Source organism: Lampetra fluviatilis, chromosome 17 (assembly GCF_964198595.1).
Source record: "Lampetra fluviatilis chromosome 17, kcLamFluv1.1, whole genome shotgun sequence".
NCBI classification, from domain to species: domain Eukaryota; kingdom Metazoa; phylum Chordata; class Hyperoartia; order Petromyzontiformes; family Petromyzontidae; genus Lampetra; species Lampetra fluviatilis.
Window position 1 is genome coordinate 13,979,605 of NC_136291.1, and position 19,948 is coordinate 13,999,552.

General features: G+C 47.1%; 1 protein-coding gene across 1 annotated transcript in view; it reads left to right on the forward strand.

Annotated features, from left to right (window-relative positions):
• Nucleotides 1-18,774, forward strand: part of LOC144936966 (uncharacterized) — a 33,430-nt gene extending 14,656 nt beyond the window's left edge. Inside the window, exons 4-8 of the mRNA XM_078864223.1 lie at nt 1,594-1,640; nt 10,796-10,943; nt 12,392-12,500; nt 12,881-14,305; nt 14,746-18,774. Of these exons, the coding sequence (XP_078720349.1) occupies nt 1,594-1,640; nt 10,796-10,943; nt 12,392-12,432 (236 nt within the window). The 3' untranslated portion in view covers nt 12,433-12,500; nt 12,881-14,305; nt 14,746-18,774. The remainder of the gene's footprint in view (nt 1-1,593; nt 1,641-10,795; nt 10,944-12,391; nt 12,501-12,880; nt 14,306-14,745) is intronic.
• The last annotated feature ends 1,174 nt before the right edge of the window (nt 18,775-19,948 follow it).

Below are 19,948 nucleotides of genomic sequence, written 5' to 3' on the forward strand. Positions count from 1 at the left end.
TCCTGAGATGTGTGCAAACCTGGTGGCCAACTACAAGAAACGTCTGACCTCTGATTGCCAACAAGGGTTTTGCCACCAAGCACTAAGTCATGTTTTGCAGAGGGGTCAAATACTTATTTCCCTCATTAAAATGCAAATCAATTTATAACGTTTTTGACATGCGTTTTTCTGGATTTTTTTGTTGTTATTCTGTCTCTCACTGTTCAAATAAACCTACCATTAAAATTATAGACTCATCATTTCTTTGTCAGTGGGCAAACGTACAAAATCAGCAGGGGATCAAATACTTTTTTCCCTCAGTGTATCTCAGGGCTATCATAGATAGAAGCCTGACCTCAAGCCCCACATAAAACATCTCGGAGAAGACCAAATTAAGAATCGTCCTGCTACAACAATGTTGAGGAACAACCTGGGGCACCTCAGCTGATGCGCTGCGAACCGCCGCCCTCTCACTGATCAACTCAGTGGCAGAGTCACAGTGGCCCAGCCTGGTCCGGGAGATCCAACAAAAAACTGCCAGATGCACAATTAAATGATGCAATGCGCATCATAACTGGAACACTGAAACTGACACCAATCCTCTGGCTCTCTGTTCTGGTGAATATTCTGCCACCAAATATCCACACAGACACTGCAAGGGAGTTTATATTTTTTTCTCGCCAATGACAAACTAACCATCAACCAAGATATCAACAATGTACCTTGCTGCCGACTCAAATCCCGATCCCCCTTTCTGGGCCCGCGCCGTGACCATCTTAGAATCTCATCCAGATCCAGAAGAATGCTGGCGAACAACATGGACACCCAGAATAAACACCTTAATTGAGACCCAGGCATCACACCTTCAGGGTTTGACATTCCCCAAAGACACTGGTGTAACATCATTTGCATCAGTACATCAACAGGCCAATGTACACAGCTCCTTCATGAAAGGAAAATTAAAGACACGTCTCAGTAGCACGATCGTAGCCAGACTATGCACCATACACCAAACCACTGTAGTCTGCACTTTTTCAATGGAGTAGCAAAACTACTGGAACATTCCCCTAAAGTGCGGTCGTGGCTAGCAGACGTCGACATTAGCATTTAGCTCTTGAACATAATGCCATCATATGCAAGAATAAAATAGAAACCTGTAGGCTTTGCGTTTTCCACATTTTAGTATATGGGCATCCTTTTCTCTGTCAATCAATTGCGTCTACCACTGGTAATTGCATATATTAGGGCGAGTAGTGCCCAGATAATTTATCTGACTTGTTTAGCTTTGTGCGTGAGATCAAAGTTGGGTTTCCCTTTCCTCCCTCCGCTAGAGCAAATGTACTTTGTCTGCAGGATGGTCCCAGTCGCAGCTGCTGTGGGTGATGATGTTTTAGTGCCCATCCATGCCAACGTCTCTGCTATTTCTGATATGTGCGCAACTCACAGATTAATGGGAGGATGGCTGAGCCGCACACAATGGCAAGAAGCACAGATTGGTCCAATCCTACTGATGAAAGGAGTCGTGGATAAGAGCCACACATAGGTGGGGTTTTACTGTTGTGTTCCATTGGTTATTAAAATGTTCATCACAGTGCCTGTCTTTCCTTGTTTCAGGTGCTATTCTTACTTCTGTTGACGATGAACACCCACATCGCAAAAAGGTAAGTGTTCAAAATCTGCAGGAGTTTTTCAGGTGCGAAATGTATCCTAGTGGAGCTCTGTAGCTGGCTCGGTGGCTCAGAGAGCAAGGTGAGGTGTGTGGATAAGGGAGGTGCAGTGTGTGGATATTAAAAGAAAATTTTGAAAAATGTACCAGGTAAGGCCCACTGAGATATTTAGCTCTTTTTCGGAAGTGACCTGGCCACAAATGATAGCCCAATTAAGTGGCTTATCACGTGTAAATTTATAGCAGCCAATAACTCTTAACCCATGTTTCTAAGTGTGGAGGGAAAAAGCGGCGGACCTGGAGAAAATCAACGTGACCACAGGGAGAGAGACATACAAACTCCAGATATACAGGAATCAGGGTTGGGATCGAACCCATGACCTGTATACCAGGCAAGGTAGTTAACATCTCACCAACGCGGCACCCACGGTGAGGTGTGGAGAGGGGAGGTGGGGTGTGTGGTAAGGGATGCTTTGAACATGGAGACAAAATGACATTGATTGTAAATATACAATAAAACCTCATTATTTCGATATTTGATCATTCGTAATTGGGGATAATTCAGCACGGCTGTGCTTTCAGCATATACAGTACAGTAAAACCTTGGATTGCGAGCATCATTCGTTCCGGAAACGTGTTTGTAATTCAAAGCACTTGTATATCACAGCACTCGTATATCAGTTGTGATCACGTGACGCTCGGCAGACAAAGTGTCTACTGCACGTACTACTCGTATTGCAAGACTTTGCTCGCTTATCAAATTAATATTTATTAAAAAAATTTGCTCGTCTTGCAAAACACTCGCAGACCAAGTTACTCGCAATCCAAGGTATTACTGTATTAGTAATTCGCCACGAGCCGAATTGCTGTACCAAATGGTCCAATTTTGGCATACACGTGGAGTGACGCCACGCGCCACAACCAAAACAATTGTTGCGTAGTAGAACCACGTGGTGACGGAGTGTACTATAAGGGCGATTGATTAACACTATCAAGTTCAGCACTCAAGCTCACACCAGGGCTAGGTACTCTCTGTTCTTGGTCCTTACCCTGGACCCCCGAATTCTGTCGTCCGACCCTCGGCTATCCCTTGGGCTCTCTCACTCGGGCCGGGGCGGGGGCTCATCCAACACCGCCCGGCAACGAGGAGAGAAGAACCCACTCTCTCTCAGCCGATCCTTACTGAATACTTTGAGCCCCGCTCTCGGCTATCCCCTTTGGCTCTCCCACTCGTCTGCCCCGGACGGGGGTTCAGCCAACACCGTCTGGCGACGAGCGGGAGAGACCTGCAGCCGATCTTTGCTCTGGGCTCCCACAATGAACCCCGCCTTTGTCACGGGGTCCCCCTTCAGTACCCCTTGGGCGGCACCTCCCCATAACTCGGACCCGCCTTTGTTCCCGAAGGTACTCCCTTACAGTACCCGCGACATGACGTCATCCTTCGCTGTCAACTCACTCGCACCTCCCTCTGTACGCCCTCTCATGGTTGCTCACACTACTCCTCTACACAATGACTCAGTCTAGTGGCGGCGCACGTGGTTAGCGTTAGTGCAAACCTGTTGCTTTGGACTTTACCCTGTTTATGCACTTTTTTCAAGCCAATCTCCTGAAATGTCATTTATACCTACATCAAGAAGTACAGTAAAGCCTTGGATTGAGAGCATAATTCGTTCCGGAAACGTGTTTGTAATCCAAAGCACTCGTATATCAAAGCGAATATCCCCATAAGAAATAATGGAAACTCAGATGATTCGTTCCACAACTCAAAAATATTCATATAAAATGTATTAATAGAAAATACCTTTTTATATTTTTTATTATTTAAATTTAATATAAAGTAATCAAATTTATTAATTAAATGTAATCGTGGCTGGTGTGAGGGAGACGAGAGAGAGGAGAGGAGGAGGAGGGTTATTGTGTACGACGACTTTCACTTTCACTAACGGAATCACTGCCATCTGTTGGCTCACTGGAATCTTTTTTTTGTGCGCGACTTTAACAAGGAACCTATCCAATGACACTTGCTTTTGCCTCCTTTTGAGGAGGCAAAAGGCATTGTTGCAGTACAGTTACTAAAGAACAGCCACTACACTTGGACACAAAATAAAAAAATACTTTGCGCACACACACGTCGCAACACTATAGTAAACATACGCTCGCACGGATGTTAACTATACGAGTGAGGCATGCCACCTGAGACCGAGCATGAGAGACAATTACCCACAATCCCGTAGCGAGAGAGAGGAACAATCTGCTCAGTTGTGATCACGTGACGCTCGGCAGACAAAGCGTATACGTATCACTTGTATTGCAAGACCTCGCTCGTTTATCAAGTTAAAATTTACTTTAAATTTTTGCTCGTCTTGCAAAACACTCGCAGACCAAGTTTCTCGCAATCCAATGTTTTACTGTAATAGAAAGGGACTGAAGTATAAATCGCTTAGTCTGCAAGACAAATCCAAAGTTTTGGGGTAAGAACCAATTTAGATTGGCCATTCTCCTCATGGCGTTTGTAACCACCACAGTGGCCAAATGGGGGCTCTGGATGGGTGCGAGGGGCTGGTAACCCCTCCACCTTCAATTAATTACCACAAAACCACAACTGAAGAATGTAATTAATAAGCTTGTGCCGGAGGCCCCGGGGGGACAGGCGTCTATGACGTTTCCTGGCCAAACCCCATTTGGTGGAGCAAGCAGACTGAATCCATACCCTCGGGGCTCCTCCAGAAACAACAGAACACCATTACGGGTGGCCACATGGAATGTTCGAACGCTCACTGCAGAGGAGAGGCTGCCACTCCTCAGTCGGGAGCTGGACCGGTACCGCCTGGATCTCTGGTATTCAGGAGGTCCAGTGGACTGGCTCTGGCTTTCTGCCACCTCGAGGGGTGGACAGTCCTCTACTTGGGGCAAGAGACTGCCAAACAACAGGAAGTGGCTCTTCTGAACAAAATAATGAAGGGGGCATGGGAGCGTGGCGGTGAGGTGGGGGAAGCTGTAAGCCCCAGGCTACTTTGGGCTCGCCTTCCCATCAACCAGAGGCGAGGAGTGGTGGTCGTGGTTACTTATGCCCCCACCGAAGACGAACATCCGTGGGGGGATGCAAGGCCGATGAGTCAGATGCCTTCTATGACCTGTCACAGTTGCGAGCTAAAGTGGCCCCTCGGGATAGAGTCATCTTGTTGGGTGACTTCAATGCCCGAGCTGGTCATGGTGCTGGTACTTGGTCTGGAGTGATTGGAAACCATGGGCCAGATCAGCTCATGAACAACAGCAGGAGGCTGCTAGATTTTTGTGCAGCCCATGGGCTTGTAATTACCAACACGCTGTTCCGGCATCGGCGCATCCACACAAGAGCATGGATGCATGCCGGGTCTAAGCAAGAACATCTGCTGGACTATCTAGTGACGGAACAGCGGATGCGGGCCCATGTCCTTGACACCAGGACCTACCGTGGAGCTGATCTGTCCACTGACCATCGACTTGTTATCTGTAAGATGTGCCTGCCATTCTTCCACTCCGGTGGTGGGTGTACACCCAGGACCCCATTCCAACCTATAGTGGCATGGTCTCAGCTAGTTAATGAAAGTTTCGAGCGAGAATTTCAACATCACTTGTGGCTGGGGTTGGCATTGTCCCCCACTCCTCCTGATGTCGAGGGGAAATGGACGAGTTTTAGGACTGTGGCTCATGCAACTGCAATGGCAGCTTTGGGTACACGGTCCAGAGACCCTGGCTGACAGAGGAGGTGTTCAGGCTGGATGAGAAAAAGCGACAGGCCCACTCTCATCGTATACAGCATCCCACGTCAGAGAATGAGGAGGCTTGCCGCAGCCTTCGCTCGGAGGTTCGAAAGGCCGTGAGGCACTGCAAGGATGGTTGGTGATCATGGGTTGCTGAGGAGATGGAGTCTGCCTCAATCACAAATCGCTCTTTAATTCCATCAAGAAAGTAACCTGCATCACCACACCTATTACCATCATTAGGGGAAAGAACGGTGATCCAATCTCCTATTCCCAGGAACAGGTTTGCAGATTTGCTGAGCATTTCTGTGAGGTCCTGGGGGAGGGGAAATCCTTCCGCCTGGAAAACATCGTGGGACAAAGTGGGGATGACCCTGCTGAGGTTGCGGTGCCTCAAATATTGGAAGAAGAAGTCACCCCCTGTGAGTGGCTGGCTGAGGTGCCATCTATTGAGGAAGTACTCAAGGCGATCCATAGTCTGAGACCAGGAAAGGCACCGTGCAGAGATGATTTCCCTAGCGAAATGCTGAAGGAGGGTGGCGTTTGTGCACAGACTGCCCTACATGACATCATAACAGTCTGGACCACTGGACGGGTTCTGCAGGATTGGAAGGATGCCCTGGTTGTCCCCCTCTTTAAGAAGGGGACCACACAGACTGTAACAACTACAGGGGCATCTCACTCCTCAGTGTGCCAGGCATACTGAGAAGAGACTTGCAGAGCCCCATTGCGGTTTCAGGAAAGGGCGGTCCTGCACAGATGCCATATTTTCTGTCCGTTTGCTACAGCAGAGGTATAGGAAATTCCAACAAGACCTACATCTCTGCTTTATTGACCTGGTCAAGGCCTATGATACCATCAGTAGGCCTGGGCTCTGAGTTGTTATTCGTGCTTTCGGAGTCCCTGACCCTCTGCTCACGATCATCAAGGACCTTCATGATGGTGAGCGGGCCTGGGTAAAACTACGTGGCCGGGAGTCGGAGCCATTTCCTGTTCACCTTGCAGTGCGACAGGGATGTCCTCTGGCTTCCACATTATTTTACATTTATTTCGACTACGTAGTTGGTAAAGCCTTCGATGGCTGTACCGGAGGAATTTCCATTTGGTACAGAAACAATGGGAGGCTGGTCGATGCCCGGGTGCGGTCAAGGGATGGCTCCCTAGTGGTCAACCACTTTATGTATGCCGATGATCTGGTAATTGCTGCTCACTCAGAGGAGGAGTTGGAGGCGCTCCTGCTGAACCTGGAGCTTGCCACTAAGAGGTGGGGCCTTACCATCAGCCCCACCAAAACTAAGCACCTGCCTGGATATTTTGTACCATCGGACACCCCACCCCCACAACTCCCAATTGGTGATGGGGCAGTTGTGGAGAGAGTGGAGAGTTTCCCATACCTGGGCAGTGTGCTCATGACCGGCTCCGGTTTGACAGCAGAGATCTCGCTCCGAATCAGTCGAGTGGCATTATCTTTTCATTGGTTGCGTAACGCTGTGTGGAAGCTACCTGGTCTGTCGCTCTGCACGAAGCTTCAGGTCTTCTCAGCCACGGTCATTCCCTCCCTTCTCTACGCTTGTGAAATGTGGACCCCCTAATGCAGACATGGGCAAAGTACGGCCCGCGGGCCGTATACGGCCCGTTGGGCTTTTTAATCCGGCCCTCAGAACTTGTCCAAATATTATTATTAAATTAAATTTCACCTTCCTCCTGTAATGCCCCCATTTCCCCATTAGATGGCGCACTTTGTGTAATTCAACAAAACAAACAAAACTTAACTCCGAGTTCTCTCCGAATTTCACGAGTCCGTTCTAGACCCCACAGTTTTTTTAAAGAGTTTTAAGCACAGAAAACATAATTAAAGTTTGAAAAATCATTAATTGTACTAACTTTTCAATAATTTCCTTCTTCACTTCGATTTAAATTTTCTTTAAAAACTTCTTCTCACCAACATTACCACTCATTACCACTTTCTCCGAAGGCAAGTTTGTAAAAGAATACATGGTACAGACAGCAGACATCTTGTGTCCGGAGATCAAAAGCTAATTTGAAAAAGTCAGTTTATTACGCAGGACTGTGACTCGCCGTGTGGAACTGATTGATAAAAATATAGCCAGTCAATTAAACAAAAAGTCTGATTCCTTTGAATTATATTCACTAGCACTGGATGAAAGTACGGACATAAAATACACTGCTCAGCTCCTCATTTTTATCCGATGCATTGACGACAGTTTTGCGATAAGAGGAGTTTTTGACCATGGAGTCCCTGAAAGGAACAACGTGGGGAGAGGACTTGTATAACCAGGTATCTGCTGTCATCGAAAGAATGACGCTACCTCGGAGTAAACTTGTCAATGTCACAACGGATGGATCGCCAAATTTAACTGGAAAAAATGTTGGGCTGCTGAAAAGAATCCAGGATAAAGTGAAAGAGGATAACCTTGTCCAGGATCTTATTTTCCTTCACTGCATCATCCATCAGGAATCCCTGTGTAAGTCTCTATTGCAGCTTAATCATGTCGTGAATCCAGTCGTAAAACTTGTGAAGTTTATACGAGCAAGGGGACTTAAGCACCGTCAGTTTATTACGTTCCTAGAGGAAACTGATGCGGATCATCAGGACTTGCTGTACCACTCTCGTGTCCGCTGGTTAAGTTTGGGGAATGTGTTACAACGAGTGTGGGAGCTGAAAGAGGACATCATCGCATTTTTGGAGTTGATGGGGAAATCTGACGAATTCCCTGAGCTAAGCGACAAGAACTGGCTTAGTGACTTTGCGTTTGCTGTGGACATATTTTCACACATGAATGAGCTGAATGTGAAACTGCAGGGGAAAGATCAGTTTGTTCACGACATGTACAAACATGTGAAAGCCTTCAAATCCACTTTGTTCTCCAGACAAATTGCGAACAAATCTTTCGCTCATTTTCCCACACTTGCCATGCAGGAAGAGGCACCGCGAAACGCAAAAAAATACAGCAAATCGCTTGAGGACCTGGACGGAGAATTCTGCCGTAGGTTCTCTGATTTTGAAAACATTTGTAATAAAAGACTCGGACGCTTCTCTCTGTCCTGTGTCCTTTATTTGGGTTCGATCTCTTCCCTCACGGTACTCCCCTATATACTCTCCACTCTGCAGCCCCAGGCTGCTGTCGCTCACATAGCCCAACCTCACTCTGCAGCCCCCAGGCTGCTGTCGCTCACGTAGCCCAAACTCCCTCCTAGCAGCCCCGCCGCTGTCACGTCGTGCAGACCCTTGCTGCCGACTCCTCCCTTGCAGACCCGCTGCTCTCTGCAGCCTCTTCGCTGCTCCTCCTGCCCCGGGGTCGGTCACCGTTGGCCGACGGTGCCGATCCTCGTGGCTCGGGTGTGTGGCGACCTCGCCACTCTCTCTCACCCCTCGCCCTGCGTGGCCTCTCACTTTTCCCAGTCCCCGATCACTCCCGACTGCTTCCGGTTACCCCCCTTATAGACCCTTACCCTCTCCCCCACGTGACGTAACTCCTCCCCCCATGACGTCACTTCCGGGAGGTCGTTTACGCCCGCATTACACATTGAACAGTCACTTCAGCTGGTGTCCTGTCCCCTATCACAAGACCCTGAAACAGCACCACAGGAGCTGCAGTTGGAACTGATAGATCTTCAGTCGGACTCCGTCCTAACGGAGAAGTTCAACTCTGTTAAACTGAATGACTTTTATGCTTCACTTAACAGAGCCACGTTTCCAAACCTCCGGAGGACTGCACAGAAGTTACTGACTTTGTTTGGCTCGACTTATGTGTGTGAGCAGACAGTCAGCGTCATGAACGCCAACAAAGCCCGTCACAGATCAAAGTTAACAGATCAGCACCTCAGATCTATCCTGAGAATTGCCACAACCAAAATAACTCCAGACTTGGATGCACTGGCAAAAATGGGAGATCAACAACACTGTTCCCACTGAAACTGAAAGTGATGATTTGTTGCTGCAGCGAGGTTGGAGCCAAATCTCCATCACACAGCCTGCGTGGCTGCTCTAACCTGTTAATGTAGATAATAAAGAAGTTCAAGTGAGGTAATTGGTTTGGGCGCAGGCCTCAGATGTTTTCATGATGTTTCATCAGTCACGTTACGACATGTTTTTGTATTGTTCATGTTCGTGCAATTTGTTAAATTTCCTTGCAAATAAATGCTTTGCTACCTGTTAAAGGCTAAATCCTTTCATGTAATGATTTTTACATGTCATTTATATTAGTTCACACAAACACTCCATCCATCTGTTCCTGGCCCGGCCCCTCTGTCAAATTTTAGAACCCATTGTGGCCCGCGAGTGAAAAAGTTTGCCCACCCCTGCCCTAATGGAACATCTTCGCCGGTTAGAAACATTTAGGCTGGCCTGCCTAGGATCCATCCTGGGTTTAACCAGGCTGGATTGTGTGAGGAGCTCACAAATCATTAAAAGATGTGAACAAAGTCCCATCGGTGAGCTCCTCCGGCAGCCAAGGCTGCGTTGGCTGGGTCATTTAGCCCGCATGCCCAGCCACCGCATGCCGAAACAGCTTTTGTTCGGGCGGATATAGGGGGCTAAACGGGCGCGGCACGGGCTAGAGAGGAGATGGAGTGATGTGGTACAGGAGGATGTGGAGCCGAGTGGACTTGCCGATGACTGGTACCAGCGGTGTCAAGATCAGCCTCTGTGGAGGAGGCAAGTGAAGGACGCTACTGGCCAGTTGGAGGCAGTCACCCTCCAACAACAACGGAGGGCAGAGGAGCGATTCTCACAATGAACGTTGCGCCGGGTGGCTAAACCACAGCAAGTTGGCACAGTAGGGGGCACAGGTGGTGCATCAGCCAGTCATCTCAGTCAGTCGACCCGTGGCACCTGGGTCTGTCCCGTGACCTGCCAGCGGGCGTTCTACACTTCACGTGGCCACAACGTGCACATAGCCTGGCACAAGCGTCGTGGTGACGTCACTGCCACTTAGTGGCGAATGGTGGTTGTTGTGTGAAGAGGCAGGAGGCACTGGGTAGTACCGTTGTACATAATTTGGAATATCGTATTGCATAATTCGGCAAGGCCAGAGCCTTGCCGAATTAACAAGGGTTTACTGTATATGTTGACATTTTTTTGCACCGTATGTAGCCAACAGTGCTCATCGGAGGTGCGAATATAAGAACCACTACAACACGGTTCTTCCATTAAGGAATAATAGTGTGTTTGTGAGTGTCTCTGTGTTTGTGTCTGTGTGCATGCCTACGTGTGTCTTTGCATCAACCCATGCACCTGGGTCTGTTCCGTGACTTCCTGCCAGCGGGCTTTCACCACTTCACGTGGCCTTACAGTGCACCTAGCATGGCACAAGCGCCGTGGTGACATCTCTGCCACTTAGTGGTAAACGGTGGTTGTTGTTATTGTTATCTGTGCGTATCTCAGCCAACGCCCCAGCGCATCTCGCGGAGCTTGGGTGTGGAGAACTACACCGACGTGTCGTGGACGAGCTCCATGTTCAGCCTCCCCTGCTCCCCGCTGCTTGCCGGGCCTGACCCCACAGCCTCCTCCACCGCGTGGCCACGTCTGCCAGGTGCCATGCTTCATTGTTTACCCAGCAAATCCTTCCGGAGTCTCAAGACCTTTTCAGGAGGATCCTGCTGATCTTTCTCAGTAGGGGGGGGCAAGCATCGCAATGTGTTTCTCAATCGAGTGGTTTGTGGGTAACTTTTACATTTGAAATGTGACGCTGGCACACAATGCCCTTCTCTTGTTGGAATGACATCCCGGGATCTTAACAGACTGCCATACCCTGGTTCACCAGGAGAATGCACTATAGCAAGTGGACTAGAAATAATAAAATAATAAAAATAAAACATAATAAAATAATTCTCACGACGTTTCGGCCACAACGCAAGCAGCCGTCCTCAGGTGGAGAACAGGTCTGTCGAGGAGACATTCAGACTCTGTCTCCTCGACAGACCTGTTCTCCACCTGAGGATGGCTGCTTGCATTGTGGCCGAAACGTCGTGAGAATAATTTTATTATGTTTTATTTTTATTATTTTATTATTTCCATTCTACGTGACTTTACCGAAAGAACCAAGAAGATGAATCCCTGCAGTCACGAAAGCTTTAAATCGAAATTCAAGTGGACTAATCACCATGTGTTTACATCTTTACGAGGATACAGTGTTGCCCCCTTGCGTGCGTGGGTTTTATCCGGGTGCTCCAGTTTGGGCCCAGTTTCATTCATTTTTGGCTGAAAATATCTAAAAATTAAAATTAAACCCAATGCAGCAGGGACCTCCTGAAAAAGCATCTGGTCACCCAGTGTGGCTCTTCCGGATGATTGAGTATCTCTCTCGCCAAAGGAAGAAAAGCCAATGCGCCGGGCAAGCAAAACCTGGCTTTGTGCATTGCGGTGCAGGACACTGGCACCCTTTTTCATCCCTCCATCACTTGTTGGTAGAAATTAAGTTTTGCGGAAACTTAATGCATGTGTGGCTTTTTTGTTTGTTTGTTACAATAGGACAGCAAGGGGAGAGTTGGAGTGAGGAGAGTAACAAGCGAGGCAGGGTAAGAGCTGTCTTCCATTCCGTCCCACTGGACCGTTCCTATCTCGACGTTGGCGGGACAGGGTTTTAAATTTATTTTATTATGATTATGGTTACGCTCGTTTACCCAGAAACGCCTCACTCGGTCTCAAGACTCTTTTCATGGAGGTTCCTGCCAAGTTTTTTGTATTCGGGAGCGATGGTGTGATCCCATTTGAGTCATTTGCAGGCAATTTTTCAGATTTTGGATGTTTGGCCAATATCGCTTAAAATATATTTTTGGCTATGAGAGAAACCCCATTCAGAACAAGGGGAGAACATACAGACACCACGCAGAAAGGCACCCGAGTTGGGAATTAAATCAAGGCTCTGCTTGCTGTTCGGCACAATTGTCACCATTGTGCCAGCTTACCGTTCCAAATACAACCTCAATTAGTAATGTGTGTGCTCTATAAATGTAACATGTGCCAATTGTTGTGTTGCAGGTGGCAAGATGTTTGTTTCATTGCCAAAGCAGAGATCCTGAGCTTGTTCCCGTGCCGTCTCCACGGGCTTTTTCATCTGATGGAGCTGCTCAACCAACGTCCGCTGAAGGTCAGATCACCAGCGTTCACCTAGCTGGAGTCAGGCTTGTTTTGCCTGCTGCTGAGGCAGACTGTTTTAAAAGGTTTGAAATGGTTGGAGCTACACCCATGCTTTCCCACGTGATGATGGACGCTTGTGTTGCGCCCGAAACCTCGTGATTTATTTTATACCTACGTGACTTTACCGAAAAAACCAAAGAGTATAGGACAAATAGGTTTCATAACGGGAACTTCTACATTTACATCACTGCTCTTAACCCAAAACACAAAACCTTAATCAGCTGCCATAGGATATTGAGTTTACATACATAGCTATGAAGTGTTGCTGATTATTCAAGGATAGTTATTGTCGTGGTGATTCATTGACTTGGATTTTTCTAACTTTTGCAGAAAACAAGAAAAAACAGCAGATTCAGCAGCACGTTTCTAAATCGCTGATGGCACAAGGGGAATGTGACAGTCAGCTGTGTGCTTTGGATGACTCCAAGGAGCTGCTTTTGAAGTCTGATGATTTTTCACAAACGCTCTGTAAGTCAATAGACATGAACATTCATTCGAACTTTGAGCCATCACTGGTTCATGAAGAAGACTCGGAGTTCAACAGAACAGCAATGGAGAATTTATTCATAGATAGTCTCCTGCCTGAGTCACCTCCGGGAAACACCACACGTCACGATCGCACGTTAGTAGATGGTCTTGCCCACATTCAAGAAGATTTGGCTGATTCTGGAGACTTGATTCGTCCAAATAGCGATCCTCAGACCAGCAACGCTGACTGTGGACTGTGTTCAAGGAAGGAGCCGTCTGTGTCACAGACAGTGGAAAATCAATCGGCGACTGTCGATGCTTTGCACCAGCATGCTTCCGACATGCATTGCAAACAGATTTCTCAAGCCCAGCATGGCCATGGAGTTGTCAGAAATTCTACTCGTGATGATGATGATGCTGTGAGTGAGGAATTTACTAATTCTGTAGGGGAAGTGAAATTAGAATCTCAACCTGTCATGGGCTTAATCGATGCAGATTTTGTAATGGACATCAATGGACCTCTACCTAAATTAAACACAAGTACATTAAGCATAACAAATATAAACCCTAATGCAAGTGATCACATCGCATTAGGCAGTACATATTGCAAAACTGAGGCTTGTGATCCCTGCATTAAATCCACAGACAGCAAGTCAGTAGTTGATGTTTGGAATAACGGTGATTCAAAATGGGACATATCTCCCACAGATCTCGTGCTTATGCATTTAAGTACCCCAAAGTCCCAGAAGACAGCATGCTATTTGACAGGCGGTGAGACGAACGTGCATGTGAAGGAAAGGCAAGGAGAGAAAATGGACGAGGGCAATAATTGCTGCCTTCCGAGTCAAACGAACAATGCGAAGTTCGAATCGGAAAATAACATTCGTGAAGAACCAGCTGTGGAGGCCATGACGAGTCCCGCAAACCCACGGGCTCAACTGGAAACTTTCTTGCCAATCGCAGAAACGCCGAGGCGGCCATCCAGACTCGGCGTCACTCTGAGCGGAGCACCGGGGGCCCTGGGGACCGACGCTCGCAACAGCGGCCGCAGTGGTAGTGGTGGTGGCAGCGGCGGCAGCAGCGGCATGCTTCTTTTGTCATCCCTGGGCCGGCGCAAATCCAAGTTTATCTACTCAGTTCATTCAAACGTAGACCAGGCGCTGCCTCTGGCGCTCAAAGAAATGGTAATGGGCGAACGTGAAGCAAGCGTCTCGTTTAAAGAAGCGCCGCCGCGTGGATTCACAGAGGATGTCCAGAGGACACCGTGCACATCGTCCACCTCCACAGGTACTGACACCGCCTCGTGCTGCACACAGTGCATGCGGCTAAGTGCCAATCATATTTCTGTGCCGATCGTTATGCTAAGCTATGGTTGTTGTGTGTAGAATGGTATTGTTAATTGGTGAAAGAGAAACGTGGATATTGTTCACGTGTATATTGTTCTCCTTTGTGTTAAAGGGAGCTGAGAGGCTATGTGTACTGTATTGTGAGTGGGGCAGTGGAGGGGGGGGGAAGTATGGTTGGGGGGTAGCGAGGGAGGGGGAGAGTCTGCCTTGGTGATTGGGGGGACTTGCATACACGCTGGGGGTGGCAGAGAGGATATTTTAGAAATTGGCTGTAGTACTGAACGCAACAGGGAATGAGCTCCTCTTACTATTGAGGCCATTTAGTCACACTTTAATTTTAACAATTTTGTATTTCATATTTACATTGTAATCTGTTTTCAGATTTTGCAACGCTGAAGACTTACAATGCTAAGGAAGGCAGTTTTGTTCAGTCAGAGGTTATTGGAGAGTCTAGGAGTTCCTTGGCAATGAAACGTCAACAAATGCCCAAAGTTGAGACGACCCCTTGCAATAAACAGAAAGTAAATGAGAGCGGTGATTTTTCTGACAATCTCAATAATGGAAAAAACAATAAAGTTAGTGAACAAAGTGCTGCTCTCTTTGCAAGCGGTCATCTGAAAGAATGCAGTGTGAGCCCTGTTATCTGTGTGGACAAGGTATCCGTGCCAGTATTGTGCAATGACACTCCATCCGTGCACAGTGGCACCTCCAACTTCAGTACTCCAAACATAGAGCAGAAACTGTCCATTCATGCTGTGAAACAGAAGATGCTTAGCAGCCACAGGTTTCCTGCTGCGACAGCACTCACGCTGGAGAGGAAATCTGGTTGGGACAGTCCGCTGCCAGGACTGATTGCTCATTCCGGCTGTGGGCTTCCCACTACGATGGCCACTGATAAAATACTTCCGTCTGTAACACCGGAACGTAAAAAAGAACTTGAAGACGTTTTGCTGTTATCCCCTTGTACAAGTAGTGAGATGACTGGTGGAGATGGTCTCAATACTCGCCAAGTAAAGCCTAATGCTGAGCTATTTCAGCCTCCATATTCAGAACACATGTCGGACGATTCTCTCATTATTGCCGTGGACACATATATGGATGCAGGGCATCCTTCTGCGCACCGTGTGAAACGTGATGAAGCAGCAGCAGAAGAAGATGAAACCCCTGCAGGCCGTGATGCTAGCCCGAGGGCAGTTTCTGCAGCTCAGTGTGAAAGACCAAATTCATTATACGGAGACACTGATGAAAGCCATGTAGCTAAACGATTGCATGGAGATAATTCTGTGAGTGAAGAAATTTTGGGGCCATTTCTGCCAGTGAACCATGTAATCACAGAGAGTGACGCACCATTACCTTCGCTCGATAGATTGTATGAAAGTTCAAAAAACATGATCGTGTCCAAGCTTCCATTCTTAAAAACAGATCCTTGTAAGTTATTCGTGACCACAGTGGATGATAAAGATCTGTCTAGATTCGAAACTCCTTTGTCGATTAATGTTGGAGAAAGACATGACAGACACAGCATAAGTCGTGCTCGATTAGAGCATGTCTTAAGTATGAAAGATAATGTCCCAATTGACCAAAGAACTCAAGGAATCCAAAATGCCAACAACTATCAATCGCTTCCCATGACAATGTTGAATGAACTTCAGAAGACATCCAATGAAACTAATTCTGTGTTCACTATCGCAACTGAAAATGCTAAATCCATTGTGGCCGATGCAGAAGATGAGCCGCAGCATCCAACAGGGCTCTTGCCTGCCAAGCGGCCCTGCCCAGATATCGACGTACACGATCTTCATCAGTGGTTTTCTGCTGGCAGGGCAACTCGAGCCCGCGGTGTTTCTGAAATGCACCATCATGCCTCCACCATGGAATCACCTGGCCCACAGACGTTGGCTTCTTCGAGTGGTTTATACAGTAGAGCGGCACCTCGCGGACTTACAGGCACAATTGGCACTTCGAGCATTTATTCTGGTTTCCACACAGCATCCAGAAAACGAATTCCTGTTTCGGATGACAAAATGGAAAAAGCAAAAAATATTTTCAAAGATATCGAGGAAATATCGTGGACGGGAGAGAGCAGTGTCGATGTTCAGAATGTTGAGGTGAAGAAACCTTCGTATTCTAGCGCACATTCATCCAACGCTCCAGCAAGATCTAATGATGATGCCTTGGCACCCTGTTTCCTACAGGAGCAAAAGCCTAACACAGTTTCTAAACAGCTGGAGAAGGTAACATGTAACGACAGCAGAACTATAACCTTTAGCGCGTCCACATTTAAACAAAACGTTGAACTTACTGAAAGCCAATCGGCAGAGGTAGAAGCAATCACGAATATGATGGAGCTCACGGGTAGCCAGTTTGAGTTCACACAGGCATGTATGCCTGCGGTACCACCGTGTTTGTTTCCTCGGGAAGGGCTGACATTAAGAACCGGTGATAAGCTGCATCCTAACGGCAGTGGTTCTGCTCAGGGTATGTTACAGGCAAGGACTGCAGATGACCATCAGACTGATACTACCCCTGATGAGCATCGATGTAGACAGGAGGCATGTGGCTTGGATACCCCTCCTAAAGACTCAACAATGCTTTCAAAACAAGTGTTAAAATTACTGACAGGTTTCCAAGACCCCAGTGAATTCCAAAATGCTCACCAGTCAAGGTGCCTTGACATTTCCAAAGTTTCTGCATGGAAATCTGATTCCACACCACCCACAACTAACGATGGAACCTCCAATATCAGCATTAAAAGATATCATGAAGATTTTGATGTCCAATTTATACAATCTGCCGAGCAGCCCAGTACACTACAATCATCATATTTGAAACTCGGAAAGCCTGTTCAAGCAAATATTAATCATCGTCCAGTGCCAGCTGAAAGTTTAAGCAAAGAATCTTCCGTATCAAATACACGTTCAAAGGCAGAAGAGTGTAATGCTGTTAGTGCATCTTGTGAAGATATATTAATTGAGAATTGCCCTGACAATGTGCTGAAAGAACAAGTAGACAAGGGAATTCAAAGTACCAGAGAAGATCAAGGACAAAACCTGCTGAGCTCCACAATCTGCCAGGAGAATAGAGAAAAGAGAGACAGAGCGCAGAGTAGTGCTGCAAATTCTACCAACCAGGGAGGGTTCCAGACAGCTGCTGGTCAAACAATAGTTCTGTCTGAATCTGCAATTCAGAAGGGCAGAAGTATGTTTAAAGATGATATTTATTTAAATGATGTTACAGAAGCTAACGACAGACTCATTCAGACCTCATACAACATTGATTGTTCAGTTGAAAATAATGCGGCCCAGCAAAATTTAAAATCCCATGGAAGTACAAATGATAAAACGTTAGAGCCCTGCTTAGGTTTCTCAGTGGGCAGTGGCATAATTATAGATGGTGGCATGTTACCTCTACAACACAGTGGAGGCTTCCATCCGCAATCAGATTTGAGCTTCAGGAGCAAATATCAATCGGGAAAAAATACAAATGTGAATGTCAAGTTAGACACAAAGACGAGCAACGTTCGTCGTTCTGGAAACATTACGGCAGTGAACAATTGTGTAGCAACAAAGCCGCTGTGCTTGACACATGTTCAAGCTGACAGTGGCAACACACGCATTTTAGAAATGATACCAGATAAAGAAAGAAGCCAACTTTTAGAAAATACCAGCATCCAGTTTATACACAAGATAGGTGAGACTACCCCGAGCAATAGCGTCGCTTCAGAAAACAAACGCGAAGTGAACATCGTCCACTTAGAGCACAGCGCACATCTCGCCAACCAGGGGTTTCAAACTGCCAGCGGGAAGAAGGTGACCATCAATGAATCGTCTTTAAAAAGAGCAAAAGAGTTATTTGAAGAATTCACTGTTGCAGGAAATGAAGACCATTGTAGAGATAATTTAAACAAGCGTGATGATCCGCCCACACGTTTTCTGCCCGAAAGTTCATTAGATGTCTTTCATGGAATCGGCACTGCAGGTGGAAGAGGTGTTACATTTGACAAGTTGCCACCCACTGAGGATGTGAAGATGGGCGTCGAAAGTTTTTCGGCAGCAGCAGAAGCCAGAGTCGAAAGCGACGATGATGGAGAGCTGAACTACACACAAAATAAAACTGTTATGCGACCACCACTTTCTTCGCACAAGTCTGCTATTCATATAAAGGGCCAGAATGAACCTGGACAACAAATGGACATTTTGAATAACTCTGTAGGTTGTAATAACATTTTGGAAACTGACAATTATGTTTTGAATACGGCTATGGTGGGATTTGCAAACTGCTTCAGTACAGCCAGTGGAAAGTCCATTGAGGTTTCAGAAGAGGCCTTGCACAATGCCCGAAAGAGATTACAGGAGGTTGGCATCTCTGAACAGTCCGAGTTCATCAAAAATCCCATTCAGAGTGACATAAAGCAGATTGAAAATGCCGTTCAGCGAGTCCCAGCCAATCCTTCTGATTCTTTCTTAAGCAAAAGTGGCTCCGATGCACATTGCAGAGTTTATTCTCCAGAAAACCTTTCCTCTCCCACCGTTAAAGCCACACAGTTTATTCTACCCGTACAATTTTACACGGGTCGAGGATCTAAAGTAAACATCTCAGAAGAAAGCCTCGAAATTGCCAAAAGGCAGCTGTCCAAAACAACGTGTGAATATCATCCACCAAGGATTCTAAACGTGGACGTCGCACACGTGAAGCGGAATACTGACCGTGGCTCGGAGCTGCCCCATGGCGGCAAGCCACAGAGGGCCGGGGGGCGGCTGCAGGGTGGGGCCAACGGTGGCCCGGTGCGGGAGGCGCTCCCTTCACCCGGGGTGGCGGAGTGGGAGCGCCTCTCACCCGGTAGCCCAGACTCTCGCGTGAGACAAGAAACAGAAGAGAGTGTCATTGCCTGGCTTCAGGACGAGGACACGGATCTGGCATCTCCACATCATCTGGCAGCCCCCCTAACATCGGAGTTTCCGTCACTGCGTGCGTGGGCCGCCCCTAATGCGCATCAAGCCGCAGCTAAAAGGCCAAGGCACAGTGAATCCTTCCATACAGGTAAAACGTTCTGTTGGTAAAACACGTTGCTGAGGCTTTGGATAACACGTATGGATTAAAATTGGATTTGTCGAGGTGGCCAGGTGGCTCAGCAGTCAAAACCTCTACTGAAATCTAGGCAGCCATCCATTGTTAAACTGGGTTCTCAAGTGTGGTGAGTTGGTGGTCTCAGCCCAGTCACCAATGGCTCTACAAAAAAACCCCATCGTGCCACAAAAGTTCACTTAACTTGGCAAACATTCTAGCCCTGAGGATTAAAACGTTAAATGTTGGTTTGACTGCCGTGCGGCAAACATGCAGGAAGGTGCAGCGCCCACAGTGTGGATGTGAGGTCATATTAGAAGTAGTTTTGTGATATAATCTTCTGTGGTCGCTCGAGTACGGGGATGTGCGCTGCTCACTAAGACATGTCATCTCATTGGCACAACAACAATAGCACAATTAGAATAACATGAGGAGAAAAATGTAAAATCCGTAAGTAAATAATAACAATGCATTGAACAATGAGTTATATAATATTTTTGTGCATTTTAAATTATATTAT